The sequence below is a fragment of the Denticeps clupeoides genome, chromosome 10 (assembly GCF_900700375.1).
Source record: "Denticeps clupeoides chromosome 10, fDenClu1.1, whole genome shotgun sequence".
Classification (NCBI taxonomy): domain Eukaryota; kingdom Metazoa; phylum Chordata; class Actinopteri; order Clupeiformes; family Denticipitidae; genus Denticeps; species Denticeps clupeoides.
In genome coordinates, this window is record NC_041716.1 from 21750979 (window position 1) to 21768962 (window position 17984).

The 17984-nt window shown below is 42.0% G+C and overlaps 2 protein-coding genes across 2 annotated transcripts; both read right to left on the minus strand.

The window, feature by feature from the left end:
- Window positions 1-894: 894 nt before the first annotated feature.
- taf8 (TAF8 RNA polymerase II, TATA box binding protein (TBP)-associated factor) lies at window positions 895-4133 on the minus strand. Its single transcript, XM_028993718.1, has 8 exons — window positions 3972-4133; window positions 3275-3434; window positions 3053-3151; window positions 2600-2662; window positions 2397-2521; window positions 2120-2267; window positions 1636-1778; window positions 895-1364 (listed from the first exon to the last, which is right to left on the minus strand). The coding sequence occupies exons 1-8, from the start codon at window positions 4008-4010 to the stop codon at window positions 1224-1226; spliced, it is 918 nt and encodes a 305-aa protein (XP_028849551.1). The 5' UTR covers window positions 4011-4133; the 3' UTR covers window positions 895-1223.
- A 4902-nt stretch (window positions 4134-9035) lies between these two features.
- Window positions 9036-15549, minus strand: xpc (xeroderma pigmentosum, complementation group C). Its single transcript, XM_028993814.1, is given in 15 exon segments — window positions 9036-9660; window positions 9983-10076; window positions 10209-10378; window positions 10504-10635; window positions 10739-10820; window positions 11513-11673; window positions 11792-12529; window positions 12665-12754; window positions 13429-13549; window positions 13623-13669; window positions 13671-13781; window positions 14172-14256; window positions 14375-14474; window positions 14571-14807; window positions 15315-15549. Coding segments are annotated over 15 exon segments (2598 nt in total). The 5' UTR covers window positions 15430-15549; the 3' UTR covers window positions 9036-9345.
- Window positions 15550-17984: the final 2435 nt, after the last annotated feature.

Here is a 17984-nt window from a genome sequence, read left to right on the forward strand (position 1 = left end):
CATCGACAGGAGTCACCTGAGCAATGAACCACAATATGGTGAGTATCATAGTAAAACAAATTATGCTGATGCTGATAATAATAACTGGGCTGTGGTGGCCTTGTGGTGGTGCCTTGTGGTGGAAGATTGTGGGTTAAAATCCTGAATTGTCAGGGTGCCATCCCCACAAACTGCTCCCCGGTCGCAATATATAGGCTTTTTCTGCTGCCTGGCTGGGTATATGCAGGAGAACCTTCTGAGAGATAAATCAAAATGTAATAAAGAGAGTTAAGAGATTATTCTCAACTGATAAGCTTAGTATCAAAATAGGGCAAAATAAGGAAGCACTATGGTGCCCCTGAGCAAAGCATTGTACCCACATTGCTCCTCTGTGCCTTTAATGGTTGCCCACTGCTCACTAAGGGTGCTGCTGGGTTAAATGCAGACACATTTAGTTGAACTGTGACACTGTTCGTCTGTTATATTTTTGAAGAAAATTTTGGTGACACCTCTACTAACATTATTGTGATATAAATGACAATTTGTGAGTGATTATTGTCTGGCTTTATTGCAGCTCCTGTGCCACAAGCCGTTGCATGCACAATTGAATATATAAACGGGAATATAAAACAAATGTGCGATATGTGAATGTAACATAAACCTCTTTTTATTCAGCAGGGCTGAGTTCTCGAATGACCACTCTAAATATGTATTTAAATAACACTAGTTTCTTGTAAAATGGTTGTTATAGGCACCTCATTAGTTTTGCATGTAAGCCGCAAATGTCTAGACAAGTTAACGATTTTTTTTTTTCACAAATATGGGTGAAAATAAATGTTTATGTAAAAAAAAAAAAAAAAAAAATCAATTAAACTGAGCAGTGTTCCAATGTGTGCATATAATAAAAAAGAAACATAACTTATTTCCCCTTTATTGTATTCAAACATTAATTTTGAATAAGTAGCAAGGGAAGGATAATAAAAAAATCTAATAAAAAAAACTTGCATAACTTCATATAAAATAGAAAAAGAAACTCAAAATCTAACAAAGATGCCATATCAGCCAGTTGTGCTGTTGACCCGTCAAATGTTGAGTACCAACATAAAATTGAACTTTTGGTTTGGTTTGAAAGTAACCATTGTTTAGGTGAGTCAAAATATCCAAATTCCCACGAGCCGACCATGGCAAAAAGAGGCACAAAGGCAAGTTCTAGGAAACGGTGGGAGAAGTCTGTGAATCCATGTTCATTTCTTCCGTCTCACTTTGGGTTTCTTGACTGGCCGCAGATAGGGGTTGTCTATGACGTTCTCTTCACTAGACTTGACTGTTGGCACCACACCACCAGAGGGAAGCACTGAGTTTTCCTTATCGGCTCCAGGGTCATCCTGTTAGGTGCAGACAAAAACCAACATTATTCCAAAACAAATGTATAATGGATCCACATAAAAACAAAGATTTTCAGCAGTTCTGTGAAAAATGTGGAAATGTCAGTGATGCAACAGTGAACCGCAATGGTGAAGTCCTCCTATGCTCTGAAAGGCCATATGAAATGGAAGAACAGTTCCTGCTCTCAGTTACAGGGAGTTTCCATGTACAGTTTGGATGAGCTGCTTTATGATAAGTTAAAAATAAAAAAAACAAATGAGCAGGACTCACGCTGACAATGTTATTAGGGTTGTTCTCGCTGTCAGTCTGGTCGTCCTGCTCAGAGGAGTCTGTCTCCTCCAGCGCCTGCAGCTCCAGCTCCGAAGGGAGGAGGGCACTAAGATACGGGATGGTGCTCGGCCTTGGTGCAATCACTGACAACAGGGACACAACAGAAAATAATTTCAATTACTCTAAGGCAAATTTTCATGACCATGTGTTCTCATGTACTTCGTCATACGTTCATGTGTCAATCCAATTTTAATAAAACTGACTTTTCCATGTTTTTAACAAGCTTCTTTACTTCATGTGATTTCAATGCATTTGACTGCAGAATATCATTTTCTGTCTGGTGTTCATGTGGTGCTCTAATACAGAATCATTTTCAGGTTCATAGGTGAAGGAGTGTTACTAAATATCAGAACAAAGCATATGTGCAGCCTGCAAGCACCTAAAGAAACCCGAGACAGTGTTTAAATAAGACAAAGCAGCTCACGTGGGAAAGTAGTGAGGTCGTCTTTGAAGAGGCTCTGAGTCTCGCCCGTTTTAGCCATAAAGCGCGTGAGCGCACGTTCTACATCCCTGCGTTGGGATGCTGCTTTCTCACGCACCACTTGATACTCCGAAACAGGCTCACGGAACGTCTGGAAGGGATGGAGTGTTCATGAATAACTGACTATACTCCACAAGTGGCTTCACTCACAAAAATTGAATTGAAAACCGTGACATGAATAGAAATCTGCCATTCAGGAAATATCGAGTCAAGGTCTCACCGGAGTTTTGATGTATGTATGTGGATCAGGGAATTCTGGGAAGTAACTGGGGATGTGGGATGGATGTGAGCGCTTCTGTCCCGTCGACAGGGCCTTAGCGACTACAGGGGCATTTGTTATGGGAGCTGGAGACACAAAGATTGATCTTATTGGAGACAGTCACCAGAGCATACAACAAATTCAACAGCTTGTACAACACCTACGTGCAGTTATGACCATCCGCTGAGATCTTTTAGCATACACCGGGAGTGTGTCTACGTTGAAACCTGAACATATACAAAAAAAATTGTAAAAACTATACAATAAGGACAATAAAATGAAAAGAAATAGATTTACATTTAAAGCATTTATTAGACGCCATTATCCAGAGCGACTTACAATCAGTAGTTACAGGGACAGTCCCCCCTGGAGACACTTAGGGTTAAGTGTCTTGCTCAGGGACACAATGGTAGTAAGTGGGATTTGAACCTGGGTCTTCTGGTTCATAGGCGAGTGTGTTACCCACTAGGCTACTCCACCCCATAGATAAATTAATCTGAGCTGAAGACAAACTATGACCAGCATTGCAGATTCATATAATCACATTTAATGCTATATGACTATGTACAGTTCCGCATAATATTGTTTATTGCTATTACCATCAATCCGCCACTTACCCATTTCAATTAAGGTGACCACCACATCGGGCAGCGTTGGCGTGATTCTGGCTGTGTGTTCGCAGTATGCTTTTGCACAACGACCAATTTCTGTGATATCTAATAACAATATAAAAGCAAAACAAATGAGACATAAAACCATTTAATTCCTGCTCAGTGCAACGTCTGTCCAAATATGTAGGGGGGAACTGGGATCAGCGTGTGAATGTTGCGTGTACGTACAACTCTGCATCATTTCAGTGAGCGACTCCACTGCTGCTTTCTCTGCGCTTTCATAACCGTTCTCGGTCAGCAGAGAGCTCACCACCACCTGCAGGGTGCGTCTGCGCGCCAGGACGTAGTTCTCTGCCGGACCGGCCACCGCCTTGCTGCCTCCGGAGCGCTGATGCAGGCAGAGGAGCAAAGATCAGGTTATTTCAGCATCATCTGGAATGTCCAACTGGTACACATTAATAAACTAAAGTAAAAGGTGGTCATTATGTTGTCATTATCTGATAAATGCATAGTGGTCCCCCTTCACAACAGAACAGTGACGTCATAAACCACGGGACCTACTCCCCGCAAAATATACTTTAATATAATTTCATTTAATAATATAAAGTGTAAAATCGGAGACTGGTCAACAAAAACAAAATCAAAATGAACAAACAGGAGAATGATGGTTATCATCTCACATTTCGGAAATGCAACATAATTAGTATAATAATACTAAAATAATAAAATAATGACCTCTGTAGTAAGAAATAATTCATTCGGCGTTTAACACAAATACGATGTGTGGTATAAGGCAATTGCAAGTACGCGTATAATTTATCCCTCTTTTGTATGAAGAAGTTAGAATAAAATGGCTGAATTTGAGCAGCTTTGGTGTGCAGCTCCACGGCGCCAGTGCGGTGGATAAAGATCAAAATCCGGATACCGAGTTCAGCGATCCGCTCACGACCGCCGGGTCCGCCATCCTCACAGCCAGCGATCCTGTACCCGCACAAATATTAACATAAATACCAACTCGTGTCTTCAAAATCCATTTTAGCAAAACAAACCGCTCTCCGATTACGGCGAGTTTGAAACAGGAAGTGTTCGGAGCTGCCAAAAACGTCATATCCGGCCAGTTCATGGCGGAGTCGAGAGCAGTGTGTGGCGTTGCTGCTTATGCTCTTAGACTATAACACAGAATTAAGCCCGTGATAATGAATTCGTTTAAGTGTGTGTTGTAATGAAAACAGTTGTGAGACTCTTGATATGTCCCGAGGCTGAAATTCGCGTTTTGCGCTCCACCTTGAAAAGTTGCGCTGAGCAGCCAGTAGGGGACGGCAGACCTCTGGACAGGATTCCTACCTATTTCAGAGGGCCTATCATTTTATCATTTTTTTGTACATATAAATGAGATGTGGAAGGGACGGCGAAGAGCATGGTAAGGTCACTTTACTGGGGTCTCTCTGTTATCCAGACCATGCAGCTGATGTTGACAAGTTTCCTACAAGTTTCCTTAAACACATAGCACCCGATGTTAATAATCCTATCCTTAAAATTATTAATTCGGCTTATATACCTTCCAACCTTCCATTTATATTGAAAATTTTAGAAAAAGTCATAGCCCAGCAGCTAAGCGCATACATAGACAGCAACAACATTCATGAAGTATATTAGACCTTGTCATAGAACTGAGACAGTGCTGGTTAAAGTGGTTAATAACCTGCTGTTTCGCTCTGATCAGGTCCACATCTCGCTGCTTGTCCCACTTGACCTGAGTGAGGCGTTTCACACTATTGATCACATTATTCTCCTTGACAGGTTAGAGCATGTTGCTGGAAATAAGGGAATAGCCCTTGTATGATCGGTATCAGTTTGTGGACATCAATGGTGATTCGTTCCACAAGGTTCCATCTTAAGTCCGTTGCTATTTTCCTTCTACATTTTACCTTTAGGTAACTTCATTCATAAACACGGTATTAGCTTTCACTGCTATGCTGATGACACACAGTTGTATTTATCAGCAATGTCAGACGAGAGACAGTAGCTGAACAGAATAGAGAATTGGACATTAGACAGTAGATTCTCAACAACTTTCTTCTGTTAAACCCTGATAAGACAGATGCTCTCATGCTTGGGTCTCAAGCAGCCAGACATAAGATGGCTGACTACATCATAACTCTAGATACCCTTTCTATCTCACTAAGTACTGAAGTAAAGGATCTAGGTGTCCTAATTGATGCAGGTCCATGCCTTTATTACATCAAGGTTAGATTGACTACAAAATCGTACTTTTGACCTATAAAGCTTGCTTGTCAGTATTCGTGACTCAGACACAGTCTCAGCGTTTAAATCTAAACTGAAAACACATTTACTCTGTTTACTCTGTCTTTCTGTTAAAATCCCAGACACAGTGTCAATTAGTAAGTCCACTTAATTACACAGTTACAGACGGTGTTCACCTTATTTGGGCTTGGAGTTAAGGACACAAATATACCACTATAGCCACATATTTCTGTACCAGTTGTGCCAGCATCTGCTTCTGCTTCTGTTTGTTCTGTCCGAGGCACTGATTCAAGTGCGCAGACCACCAGCAGACTCCAGTGAAGAGACCCCCAGATGAATCCTAGTCCCCAGCAATGAACTGCTAATGAGACAACTTAGTATGGTATCAGTGCAGGGTTTGTGATGTGGGAGGTGTCAAAGCCCATTGAGACATACTGTATGTGATTATGGGCTATAAAACAAATAAATGTTGTTGTTGATGTTGAAATCATTCATGTTTATCTTGAATCTTGTGACATTTCTTTGAGTTCTATATTTGTAGTGTCGTATAAACAAACAGAAAATGTGCAATGAACAGCTGGTCAGAGACTTCATTGTTTCTTCACTACCGGACACACTCGACCCACTGCAGTTTGCTTGCCGTCCGAACTGCTGTACAGATGCCATCTCCCATCTCATCCACACAGCACTCACCCACCTGGACACTCGGAAGGGAAATTATGTTGAAATGCTTTTCATCGACTACAGTTCAGCATTTAACACAATAATCCCTTCCACACTCACCACCAAGCTGGAGCACCTGGGACGCAGCTCATCTCTCTGTCAGTGGATCTCCAACTTCCTAACCGGGAGACCACAGGCAGTAAGGATGGACGGACATGTCTCAACCACCATCGCCAGTTTGAATCCCGATCCGCCAAGGTGCCACTGAGATGACACTGAGCAAAGCACCGTCTCCACACACTGCTCCCTGGGTGCCTGTCATGGCTGCCCACTGCCCACCAAGGGTGATGGTTAAAAGTAGAGGACACACGCTGTGCTGTGTATCATAATGACAATCACTTCACTCACATGCACTGTACCTGCGTATTGGTAACATTGGTAACACAACAATGACAATCACTTCACTTTACACCCCCCTACTGGCTGCTTAGCATAACTAATATGTCAGGAAATAAATGCTCATATGTGCCCTGTCATATTTATATTGCTTGATTAAACCCTACAGCATGGAACAGAAGAGCATTTTCACTGCAGAGAAGTTGGACGGTTGTGAAATATATGTACCAAAATGCACCAAATAGAGGAGCTGGGGAAGCTCAGTGTCTCTGGGTGTGAATGGAGCAGTGGGCAGGGCCAGGACACTGGGTTTCTGCATGGTGATTGGAGGAGCTGTGTAAGAAACAACACCTTTTTGATTGATGGCATGTTTTAAATAATAAATATTCAGAGATACATTGCAGTGGCTTGCTCATGCCCATGATGCCCATATCAAAAACTGCTGGGCGTGATTTTTTTTTTTCTTTGAGAATTTGGAAAATGATACAAATACTGGTTTTCAGCAGGCAGGAGTGAGTGTATCTGCACTCACAGTGAGGCAAAGACTTTTGGAAGATGAATGGCAACAAAAAATCCATAAATAAAGGATCATAGCCATGAATAAAGGATTGTACCAAAACATTCTCCGAACAGTTTGGTGAAGGACAATACCTTTTCCAGCATTATGGATCACCGTGCCATGAGGCCAAAGTGATAACTAAGTGGCTCAGGAAACAAAACATATGTCCAAAGACAGGAAATTCTCTGGACCTCAATCCAATTGAGGACTTGGGGTCAATCCTCAAGAGGTGGGTGGACAAACACCAAGCACTAATTATGAAGCAATAGGTTGGTCAGGATTTGGTCGAGAAGTTGATTGACAGCATGCCAGGGTGAATTGCAGAGGACTTGGAAAAAAAGGACCAACACTGCAAATATTGACTCTTTGCATACACTTGATGTAATTGTCAATAAAAGCCTTTGAAACTTATAAAATACTTGTAATTATACTTCAATACACCACAGAAACATTGTGAAACAGTATTTGTGTCATTCTCAAAACTTTTGGCCATGACTAGATGATGGAAGGGGAAACTACTGGTTGGTAGCCTAGTGGGTCGCCTATGAACCAGAAGACCCGGGTTCGAGTCCCACGTACTACCATTGTGTCCCTGAGCAAGACTCCCAGTTGCTCCAGGGAGACTGTCCCTGTAACTACTGATTGTAAGTCGCTCTGGATAAGGGCGTCTGATAAATGCTGTAAATGTAAATGGGGAAACTAGCTGTGCATAATCGCAGAATAAATGTAATGTTGATGACCTGCCATTTACTAAAAACTATATCACAAGGGGAGACAGCAGGGTAGACCAATGCCAAAGATCTCCTGGTGTGACAAGGTGAACTGGCTGTCAACAAGTTCTGTGACAAAGTACATGTAATTTTTGGCAATGCCTGTTGATGAAACCTTCTCAGGGAATGGGATGTGTTTGGTCAAACATGGGTTTTAGGGATCTGGGCGTAAAAAAGAAGGCAAGCACTGTATTTAAAACCCCCTTCTGATATTACCTGGCATAAAAGAGGCATGGCATGATAGAGGTTACAAGTATAAACAGTTTCTAATTTATTAACACCAGTAGATTACTATTGCAGTTACATGTAAATATTGTATGTATAAAAGGTACCAATGTTGTAGGAAAGCCAAAATAAAAGAAAGGAAGTTGAGAGAAAAGCCAGGAACCAAGCTGCAGAGCGGAAGAGAAACAGAGAGAGAAACCGAGAAAGAAAGCCAGACTCAGAAAGCTCCTGATAGAACAGGGAGTGACCCCAAAGCAAAAAAACCCAGAGAAAAATCTTTTATACTCTTCATTTGAGTCCCAAAAGAATTGCTGCAGACCGATCACAATTTGTCCTTTCATGCCTTATTCAAAAAGACACAGAAAGACGGTGGTCATCTTCCCCTGACAAAGACTTTCTCATCATGACACCTCATACTACTGTTACAGGCTACAGATATCTGTAGACACAGTCGTTTTTCAAATTTGCAACATGGTCACAGACCATTCTCTGCAGAAGGATTGGAGTGTAGAATTCATGAACAAATAACATAATGAATCTTTTCTGATGTAGGCCTGGCATGAGCTTCTGTTTGGAAGACTAACAGCCACCACTGCAGATTATTGAAGTGAAAGTAAAGTGATTGTCATTGTGATACACTGCAGCACAGCACACGGTGCACACAACAAAATGTGTCCTCTGCATTTAACCCATCAACCTTGGTGAGCAGTGGGCAGCCATGACAGGCGCCCCGGGGAGCAGTGTGTGGGGACGGTGCTTTGCTCAGTGGCACCTTAGTGGACCGGGATTTGAATCGGCAACCTTCGGATTACGGGGCCGCTTCCTTAACTGCTAGGCCACCACCAATGATATATGTATGATATAGCTGATATGATATAGATATAAATCATATTATACTTATACTGTTATTTTTTATATTAACATTATATATTACAGAGATGTCACTGTATGTATTGCTTACTACCTCTAGTTCTGTTTGCACTGTTCCTTTATGTTTTGATGTATTTGATTTTGATTTTTTTGTATTATTTACACTGCAACCCAGAGATCACCATTTTGTCTCTCTATACTTTTGTATGGTGGACGTTATAAGCACTTCATTGGACATGGGTGTCTGCCAAATGCCACTTTAATGAACATGTGAGATGATTTATTAATCATAGAATGAACAAAAATATATTCTGAAACAGAAACTATAAAAACAGCCAGTCTGAAAGGCACAGAGGTTTGTGTTTGAGAAGCTATGTATTTTTGTTTATTTCAGTTTCCTTTTTATTATAAATCCACCAGATTCATCCTTTGTCTCAAAAAAGAAAGGTTCCTTAAGGCTAGTATAGAACATTTCTAATTCAAACAGACACTTGTCTGATGAGAATGAAATTTTGTTATTATAACATTGGGAATAATTTCTTCAGCCTTCATCACACTTTCTCAAAGGGAAACATGTGTTTCTCCTGGCCACGTCTCTCTCGTTTGGTGGTGGCCTTCTTAGTGGCATCGTCCTGCTCTTCCTGCCGGTTTTGCGGCCAGGAGGTGACCAAAGTGGTTGTGTCCATGCTTGTCCCACCCTCTTCTTCCTCTCCAGAAGAGAGTCCATCAGGCCCCACTTCCTTTCCCTGCCCAACCCTTGGCTGTTGGGTCAGACCCTGCTGTCCGTAGCGACGCTTTAGCCTCTCTCTGATAAGAAGACCTTTAACAAGCAGAGTCCAGTTGGACAGGACACGCTTTTCCCGTTTCTGCAGGGGAAACACAAAGACAAAAATGCAACTAAAGAGCAGAAACAAACCATGGCATCCACAGACATCCATTCATCATGCCTGTTTTACTCCAGCATTGCAGAAAATATAGTACATTTTCCCCTGATTACAAATTCTGCATTCATTTATCAAAAATGTAGTTAAATAGGTGCACAGGTAATTCTGTAGGAGAATGGAATGGAACATTTCCTAGACATTATTATAAATTATAATTAATGCCTGAACCACAAAACCCACAAATACCCCTTTCCAGCTACATACATCCCAAACACGCACACACACACAAAGCCACTCCGCTTACCTCTCTCTCTTTTATTTTCAGCAGTTCCTGTTCATTTTCCCAGGCAGCTGTCAATATCTCTTTATGATCCTCACACACAATGTACCCATCGGTGCTGAAACAGCAAAGACACAGAAGTAGTCATAACCTCAATATTCCCTATTTTTAATGAAATTTTAAATGATCAATGTGTGACCTGAAAATAAGCATTTATTAAACTCATTTATTAAAGTACTTCTTGACTTACACAGCGTGTGAGTATCCTCCATGAAAGTCAAATCCTGTGACTGCAGGAGCACAGTCCATATTGAGTTTCCTGGCCACTCTGTGCAGATTGGGCAGGTGCAGATGAACACAGCCCACAGGTAACATGCATGGCTTGAACATGTACACGTTCCCGAAGTCATTACGGGGAACCTAGCGTTGCAGCAATAAACAGAATTCATAATGTAGAAGAGTCGAAAGCATCTGCAGTGACTGCTCAATGTTCTCATCATCTGGCAACACCAGAATGGTGGTATATAAAACCAAAAGATCTTTACCTTTCCATCCAGAGCTATGGGCGGCTCATACTCCTCCGTCTGCCATTCTCCGAAAAGGGGCAGGTCCTTCTTGTCCTTCAGTTCTGACATCATCCGTGCTTTCCGGGACTGGTTAGAAAAACCTCTCACCATCTGACAGAGACAACAATGGACTGAAAGATGGACTAAGCAGTAAAATATGTTCAACAAGTTAAGTTTATTTTGGCATGATAAATATATAAGACACAGGACACACCTTGTATGGTTCCTCCCCCAGACGTACAGTCCGTGCCTCTTTCAGCCACGTGTCTCTGGAATGAAGTGTGTGTACACAGTCCCTAATAACACAGAATACAGCCCAACCCAAAGACAGTTGTGAAAACTGCTTCCTTCAAGAGACTGTAGTTTTTTGGCTGGTCGACCACATTTTATCCAGCAGTGACACTGATGAGTTTAGAATACTCACTACCACATGAGTTCACATTTATATTTATTAGTTACCCTTATCCACAGTGAAATGAAAAAGGTACACCTTACAATCAGTAGTGACAGGGACAGTCCCCCTTGAGACACTTAGGGTTAAGGGTCTTTCTTAACTTCTGACACAACATTTGGGGCAGTGGTGGCCTAGTGGTTAAGGAAGCGCCCCCGTAATCAGAAGGTTGCTGGTTCGAATCCCGATCTGCCAAGGTGCCACTGAGCAAAGCACCGTCCCCACACACTGCTCCCCGGGCGCCTGTCATGGCTGCCCACTGGTCACTCAGGGTGATGGGTTAAATGCAGAGGACAAATTTCACTGTGTGCACTGTGTGCTGTGCTGCCAGTGACTTTGTGGTTGTTTCCCACCAGGCTATTGTATATAACTAGTACACAAACCATATCTATTTATTGATGGAAATCACAAGGCCCTTATCTCGAACAATCAGTGATAGAGTTAAGTGTCTTGGTCAGGGACACAGTGGTAGTAAGTTTTTTCAGCTTTCCTCGTTGATAATGAAATGATGTCTTTGTATTGCTGAGATATTTGTACCTGGAATAAACAGCTTCCCCCTTGCAGTAGCCAATGATTGCCGCTGTGTGGGGGTAGAGTGCCTCATACTTCAGCAGGTGTCTCGCCAGGGCGTAGAGAGGATGGTTCTTATACTCAGCGATGGATGTTGGCAGCGGTTTGTTCAAGAGTCTGGCCTGGAGCTGGAAAGGGCAGCATGTTGGACAGATTTTCAATAATCCACAATACATGCGTTTGATGTGTTTAACTGAACAAATGGAAATAATTCAGTGTTTTTTTCCACATCTCAGATAACATCACCTCTCTGTCCTCACTGCGTTCTCGCTCAGACACCAGCGGTTTATAAAATCCCAGCGTCTCTTCCCACCATTCCTGGTCCACGCGGCGTTTTCGTGATGACGTCATCCAGGTCAGGTCGTACCTGCTGCTCAGGTCCTTCACACAGCCATCCCCATCAATGGCGATGATGTAGCTCAGAGGCTGTGTTGCCTGGCTGGAGCACAGCATCTCTTGTCCCACGCCCTGAACCACATCTACGCAAACCCACTTATCCTCCCCATCCAAATAAACTTCCAACCACTCGTCCTCACCCTTCCCTTCCTTTCGCTTCACTCTTCTCAAAGGCTTTTCTTCCTTTTCCTCCTCTTCTTCCTCACTGCTCACCTGCTTCTTGACCCCACCTGGTTTGCGTGATGCCTGGGACATTTTCCCCTTTCCAGTTCCCATGTCAAAGTCAGAGTCGTCGCTCTCTGCCTCACTGTTGATCTGAAACTCCTCACCCTCACTGGACTCCCCTTCTGCTCCACTGCTGACTTCCTTATAGTTTACCTTGGAAGCAATGCTCCGCCTCTTTGTATTTTTGGGGCGTTGTCCTGTGCCCTGGGTCAGGGCTCTGTCCTTCTTCTGCCTCTTACCTCCCCTCTCCGCCTTGGCCCCACTACACCGTCCAGAAGGCCGCTTTGACCCAAGAGAGACTTTAGGCTCATCCTTAGTCTTCTCAGCAGAGCTGTTCTTGGTTTGATCAGTCTTGGCTTTGGTCTGCGTTATGAAAGGAAATTAAAATCTTCATTGATGCACCCAACATTTTCATCACATTTTAAGGGCAACTTTTTGTCCCTGATTCTAGCCAGGTCCAAGTAGATGGTTTATAAAAAATAAAAAAAAAAGACCAACCTTGGCTGTAGGAGGTTTAAATGGGACTGGCTGCAGAGATAGCACCAGTCGACAGAACAGCCGCAGGGACCTCAGCACTAGGAGAAAGAGCTGTGAAGAGGGGTCAAGCATCATTATTTTCTAACCAGTACTGCAACATTGATTAGTCGAATAAAAATGTCATAAAAGGTTGGTTATGGTGGTTAATAATGACTCGCAAAGCAGTGATCGGACCTCTCATCTACTTCAGGGCTGTGCTACAGCATGGAGGGGTCATGGTGAAAAGACATGTTCTTCAGATTACACTAAAGATCTTCAAAATGCGAGCTAAATGCAATCTTCCACTTTTAGGAAATACCTAGATTAAAAAGGCCTCATACATATATTTATTAGGTCTTAGTGAACCAACTAGGGGACATTTTAAAAGACTCATGTAAGTGTACAATCTGAATTTTCCCTTTGTTTTCTTTAAAAATTACAGTAAACGCACAAATCTACTAGTATATCTACCAGTTTAATGGTAGACAAAAAAGGTCCGTTTTATTTTGATGGATTAAGGCTTGATGGATTAAGGATGGATTTTAGGTATGAGGACATTTTATTTTGTATTACAAACCAGTAGATTTGAACAAACCTATAATAATTTACACATTTTTGATTACCAGAATATATGGTTATAGATATATTCACTTCCTTTGATCATGAAAAAATAGAGAAACTACTCATGAATAATATTAATAATATTATATCTGTGCCATTCAAGTCAAGCATTTAATATTCCTCACATGAGTCATTTCCTGATGATCTCGAATCGACAAACTTCCAAGCCTCTTCTCCAAGACTGCCCTTGGCTCCACCTCTTTTTCTTCAGGCAGAGCAGAGTTCAGTGTGAAGGTTACAGTAAACCTGAAAATCATGTACATTTTAAAAAATGGCCACACTTTACCTATAAACAAGCTTGTGTATGAGCTCCTCTCACCATTTTAACAGTGCTCTGAGAAATTCCATGTCAACTCGCTCGGGGGGGCGATGTGGTGAAGCGAGTGGGGACCAATGACAAGGCCACAGCCAGCAGATCAGGGTTGAGGAACAAGCGGTTCTGTATCATGCCGCCCGCAAGCAAACACAGCAGATGAACCTGACGGCACAAATGTTGATCACATTCACAGCCAGACATTTTTAATATCAGCAGATCAAGTGGTGTCACCTCCACATCTCTGGTTTCAGGTGAAAAGATCACATTACTTCTGATTTAAGCCGAATGTCACTTTTGGTGGCCTAGCAGGTAAGGAAGTGGACCCATAATCAGAAGGTTGCCGGTTCGAATCCTGAGCCGCAAAAGCAAGGTACCACTGAGCAAAAGCCCAGTCCCCACACACTGCTCCCCGAGCTCCTGTCATGGCTGCCCACTGCTCCCTCAGGGGATGGGTTAAATGCAGAGACCACATTTCACTGTGTGCACTGGGTGCTGTGCTATGTCACATGTGAAAACTTATCACTTTCACAGTAATAGGGGTGTAATATTTACCTTGTGCATTTCCTCCAGCATGTCTTTGTTTATGCGCTTCATCATGCGGCGCAGATAGGATTCAAACTCGTTCTGACTCTTCTCCCTGAGAATTTAAATGAATAGTTCTGCTTCTTGTGCACGTGCGAATGTTCAATTTTAAATTTTAATTGTTCAATTAACCCATCACTGCTAATGTTTTCTGGAGAAAGTAGCATATTTACCTCTTCTGTCTCTGACTGGCCATCTCCGGGGTCTCAATTTCTATCTCCAACAGCTGAGATGGGCGAGACATCTCAGGAGGACCAAGTGGCTCAGCCAGTTCTGAGGAATAATAATGAGATATTCAAATGCTTTTAAAAAGACAGGCATCAAGAAAACACACCTTATTATTGCTAACCCAAACACAAACAGACTTACCTTCTACTTCTTCCCAGTCCTCATCTTCCTCGCTTGCCTCATCCTCCTCCGTTTTAATTTTTGACTCGATGTGAGGAATTATGAGGTTGGAATTTTCATCTTGGTCACCTTCATCACCAATCACCTCAGGACCCTCTTTGTTTCTGGACTGCTTTCCAAAGTATTTGCTGGTCCTGACAGAGGTCCTCCTTGCTGTTTTGGACATGGCCTTTTGGGGGATTCTGCCATTCTTTTTGTCTAATAAGGTCAAATTTAAGATAAGACACAAGTCAGGCAGTCACACAAGCAGACAAACAAGCCATCAAAGAAGAGCCAAAATAATAAAATAAGAACACGTCAGGAAAATTTGGATGGAAAGAGCCTAGTGGGTGAAACAGTCATCTCTGAACAAGGTTAAGACCCCACTTACTGCATTGTGTCCCTGAGCAAGACAGAACTCCCTGTCACCACTGACTGTAAGGTGCTCTGGATAAGAGCATTGGGTAAATGTCTGATTAGTCACTGAAGAATCAGATGAGAGGTTTGTTCTTCAGATATATTCAACTGAAAGTGCCCATGTGTTTGTGTGCGACCACATTTCTTTAGATCAGCATGAGCAACTCATGATGAAGAAATGAAGAAATACCGCGATTTACTCACCACAGCATAACACTAAATAGCACAGAGCACTGTGGCAGAATATGAGAACACGCAGCAAAGTTTCCTTCTAGCTGGCAGCCAGATCCTGAAAGCCCATTCATCTACCTGCAGTCCCCCGAGATTTTGTGCCTGCTGAGAGCTGTCCCTTTGTCCCTGGCTTCACTCTCTTCGCCGCGTCGCGTTTCGTCGCAGCATCTGTCGCGTGTTTATGTTTGGCCATGACGTCTCGTAACAGAACGATTTCACACACAGGCGGCCATGCGCCAGTTATTCAACACTTCTTCGGCGCAACCCTTTGAACGCTGGTGACGAGAGACGTAATCTTGTTGTCGTTACGAAAGGTACGTCACTTCCGTTTTGTAGACCGACCAATGGGACGGTCTGTTCTCTAGTGTACAGAATTCCCCTACAAATCAATTCCCCTACAAATCCTTGCACAAACTTTTAATCTAATTTTTAACTCTTTTTACCTTGCACATTTACCTTGTTATACTTTGTCACTTTATACTTTGACTCCACCTATTTGCACACCTTCACCCTACCTGTTACACATATTTTATGTTTTAGGTTAAAGACATAAAAGTGTAATATTTGGTTATGTTTGCAATATTTGCATATTGCTTCATTGTTTACTTGCAATATTTGCAATAATCTGGTCTGTAGCAGTCGCCTGACTGTGTATGTGACAAATAAAAAAAATTGAACTTGAATTTGATTTGAACTCTCTACTTCCTGCTCGGATTATGGACACTTGCTCCATCCAAACGCTTTGTCATATCACCAATACAGATATGACTTTTTCTGATTGTTAGGCGGGTAAAATAAACATTTTGGCTACTTGTTGCTGCTACTAGTGGAATTAACTGTGAATTCTGATAATATATAAAAAAGGGTATATTATAGTAACTCAGCGCCATCCAATAATGTAGTATTTTCAAGTAGTAAGGACAAAATAAGGAAACATGCAATAGTAACAGTCTTCATTATTCATTTGAGACATGTAAGTGCTGGATTTTTGTCACCTTCTTTGTCACCTGGATTTAAGAACTGTCATTTAGCCCTATGGGTGTGACTGGGATGCAGCAGTATCAAATCAAATGTATTTATCCAGTGCTTTTTACAATTCACATTGTTAATAAGGGCCTAACAAATAGACCAGTGCCCAAGGCCCCAAGTGAGCATGTCAGAGGCAACAGTGGTAAGGAAAAAAAATCCAAAAAAAGGAGAAACCTGAAGAACCAAGGATCAACAAGGGGAACCCATCCTCTTCTGGTCATCACTGGATTAAATAGGGACATTCAGTGAGATTTGTCCAGGAAATATGGTATATAGAGGTTATTGGAGTCCAGTTGTGTATTATGATGTGAGGTAGCATTTTATTGGGTGGTACAGGATTTTGTGATTTTGACAGCAATCATAAAGTCTGTAAGGATCTTGGAAAGAAGAAGACGAAGCAGCAGAATATCAACAAGTGATTGACAAGCCAATTTAATCCCCTAGTGTGGAGACACCAGGTCAGTTTAGCATTTCTTTATTGAGCAATTGATTATTTTTTCAATGTATACATATAACAATTACAACAGACCTTTGTTGGCCAGAGAGATAATTCCTCTTTGTTTTCTTAAAATAAATTGCTCTGGCCTGACATTTATAATTGGTTGTCATTAACCAATGAATTGGTAATTTAACAAATTTCTTTTCACTAACATTATTTATTATATGAACCACTTTTCAGATAGTCTCAGTCAAGTATCATCAGTCTTTTCCAAGGAAAGGATGTTGTTTTTGTTCCACTATTACACAAGTGTTACACGCAGTTCTGCCTGGTCAAGTGGGGATGGGGTACGATCCTTCAGTCTCTGCTTCAACTAGTCCCAGACGTGCTCTATGGGGTTCAAGTCAGGGGACATTTATGGCCATACCATATGATGCACTCCAACTTCCTGAACTCGAGCTGTGACAATTCTGCCACAATGTGGTGGACCATTATCATCCATGAACAGAAATTTGGTGGGCGTGCTGGCGGAATTGGGGGATGATGATGGCTTCTTGAATGATGAACTTGGAATGACTTACTGACAATACCAGTGTTTTATATCCACAGAATGTTGAAAATGATGCCACTTTGAGGAAAGTTGTCTCATGGTATTGTAAAAACGTGTGAAGAGAGAACATAGCAAAAAAACTCTCTCTCTACACACAAAAGCACTGTATTAAAACCACTCCAACTTGATGTTACCTGGCAGAAAGAGGCATGGCACAATACAGGTTAAAAGGATGAACAGTTTATAATTTATTAACACCAGTAAATTATTATTGTACTTACATGTGAATATTGTATGTAAAAAGGTACCAATGTTAGAGAGAAAACTAAAGTGAAGAGAAAGAGTAAAGGGGGAGAGAGAAAGACTCGAAAAGCCGGAAGGCTTCTGATGGAAAAAGGCTTTGCCTTCACTCTGCGGCCCAGCTCACCCCAAACCATCCCGATTGTGTTCAGGTCCGGAGACTGTGGAAGCCAGGTCATCTACCGCAGCACTCAATCATTCTTCTCCTTCGTCAAATAGCCCTTACACAGCCTGAAGGTGTGTTTGGGCTCATTGTCCTGTTGAAAAATAAATGATCGTCCAACTAAACGCAAACCGTTTAGTTGGACGATGTCATGTCGCTGCAGGATGCTGTGGTAGCCATTCTGGTTCAGTGTGCCTTCAATTTTGAAAAAATTCCTAACAGTGTCACCAGCAAAACACCCCCACACCATCACATCTCCTTCTCCAT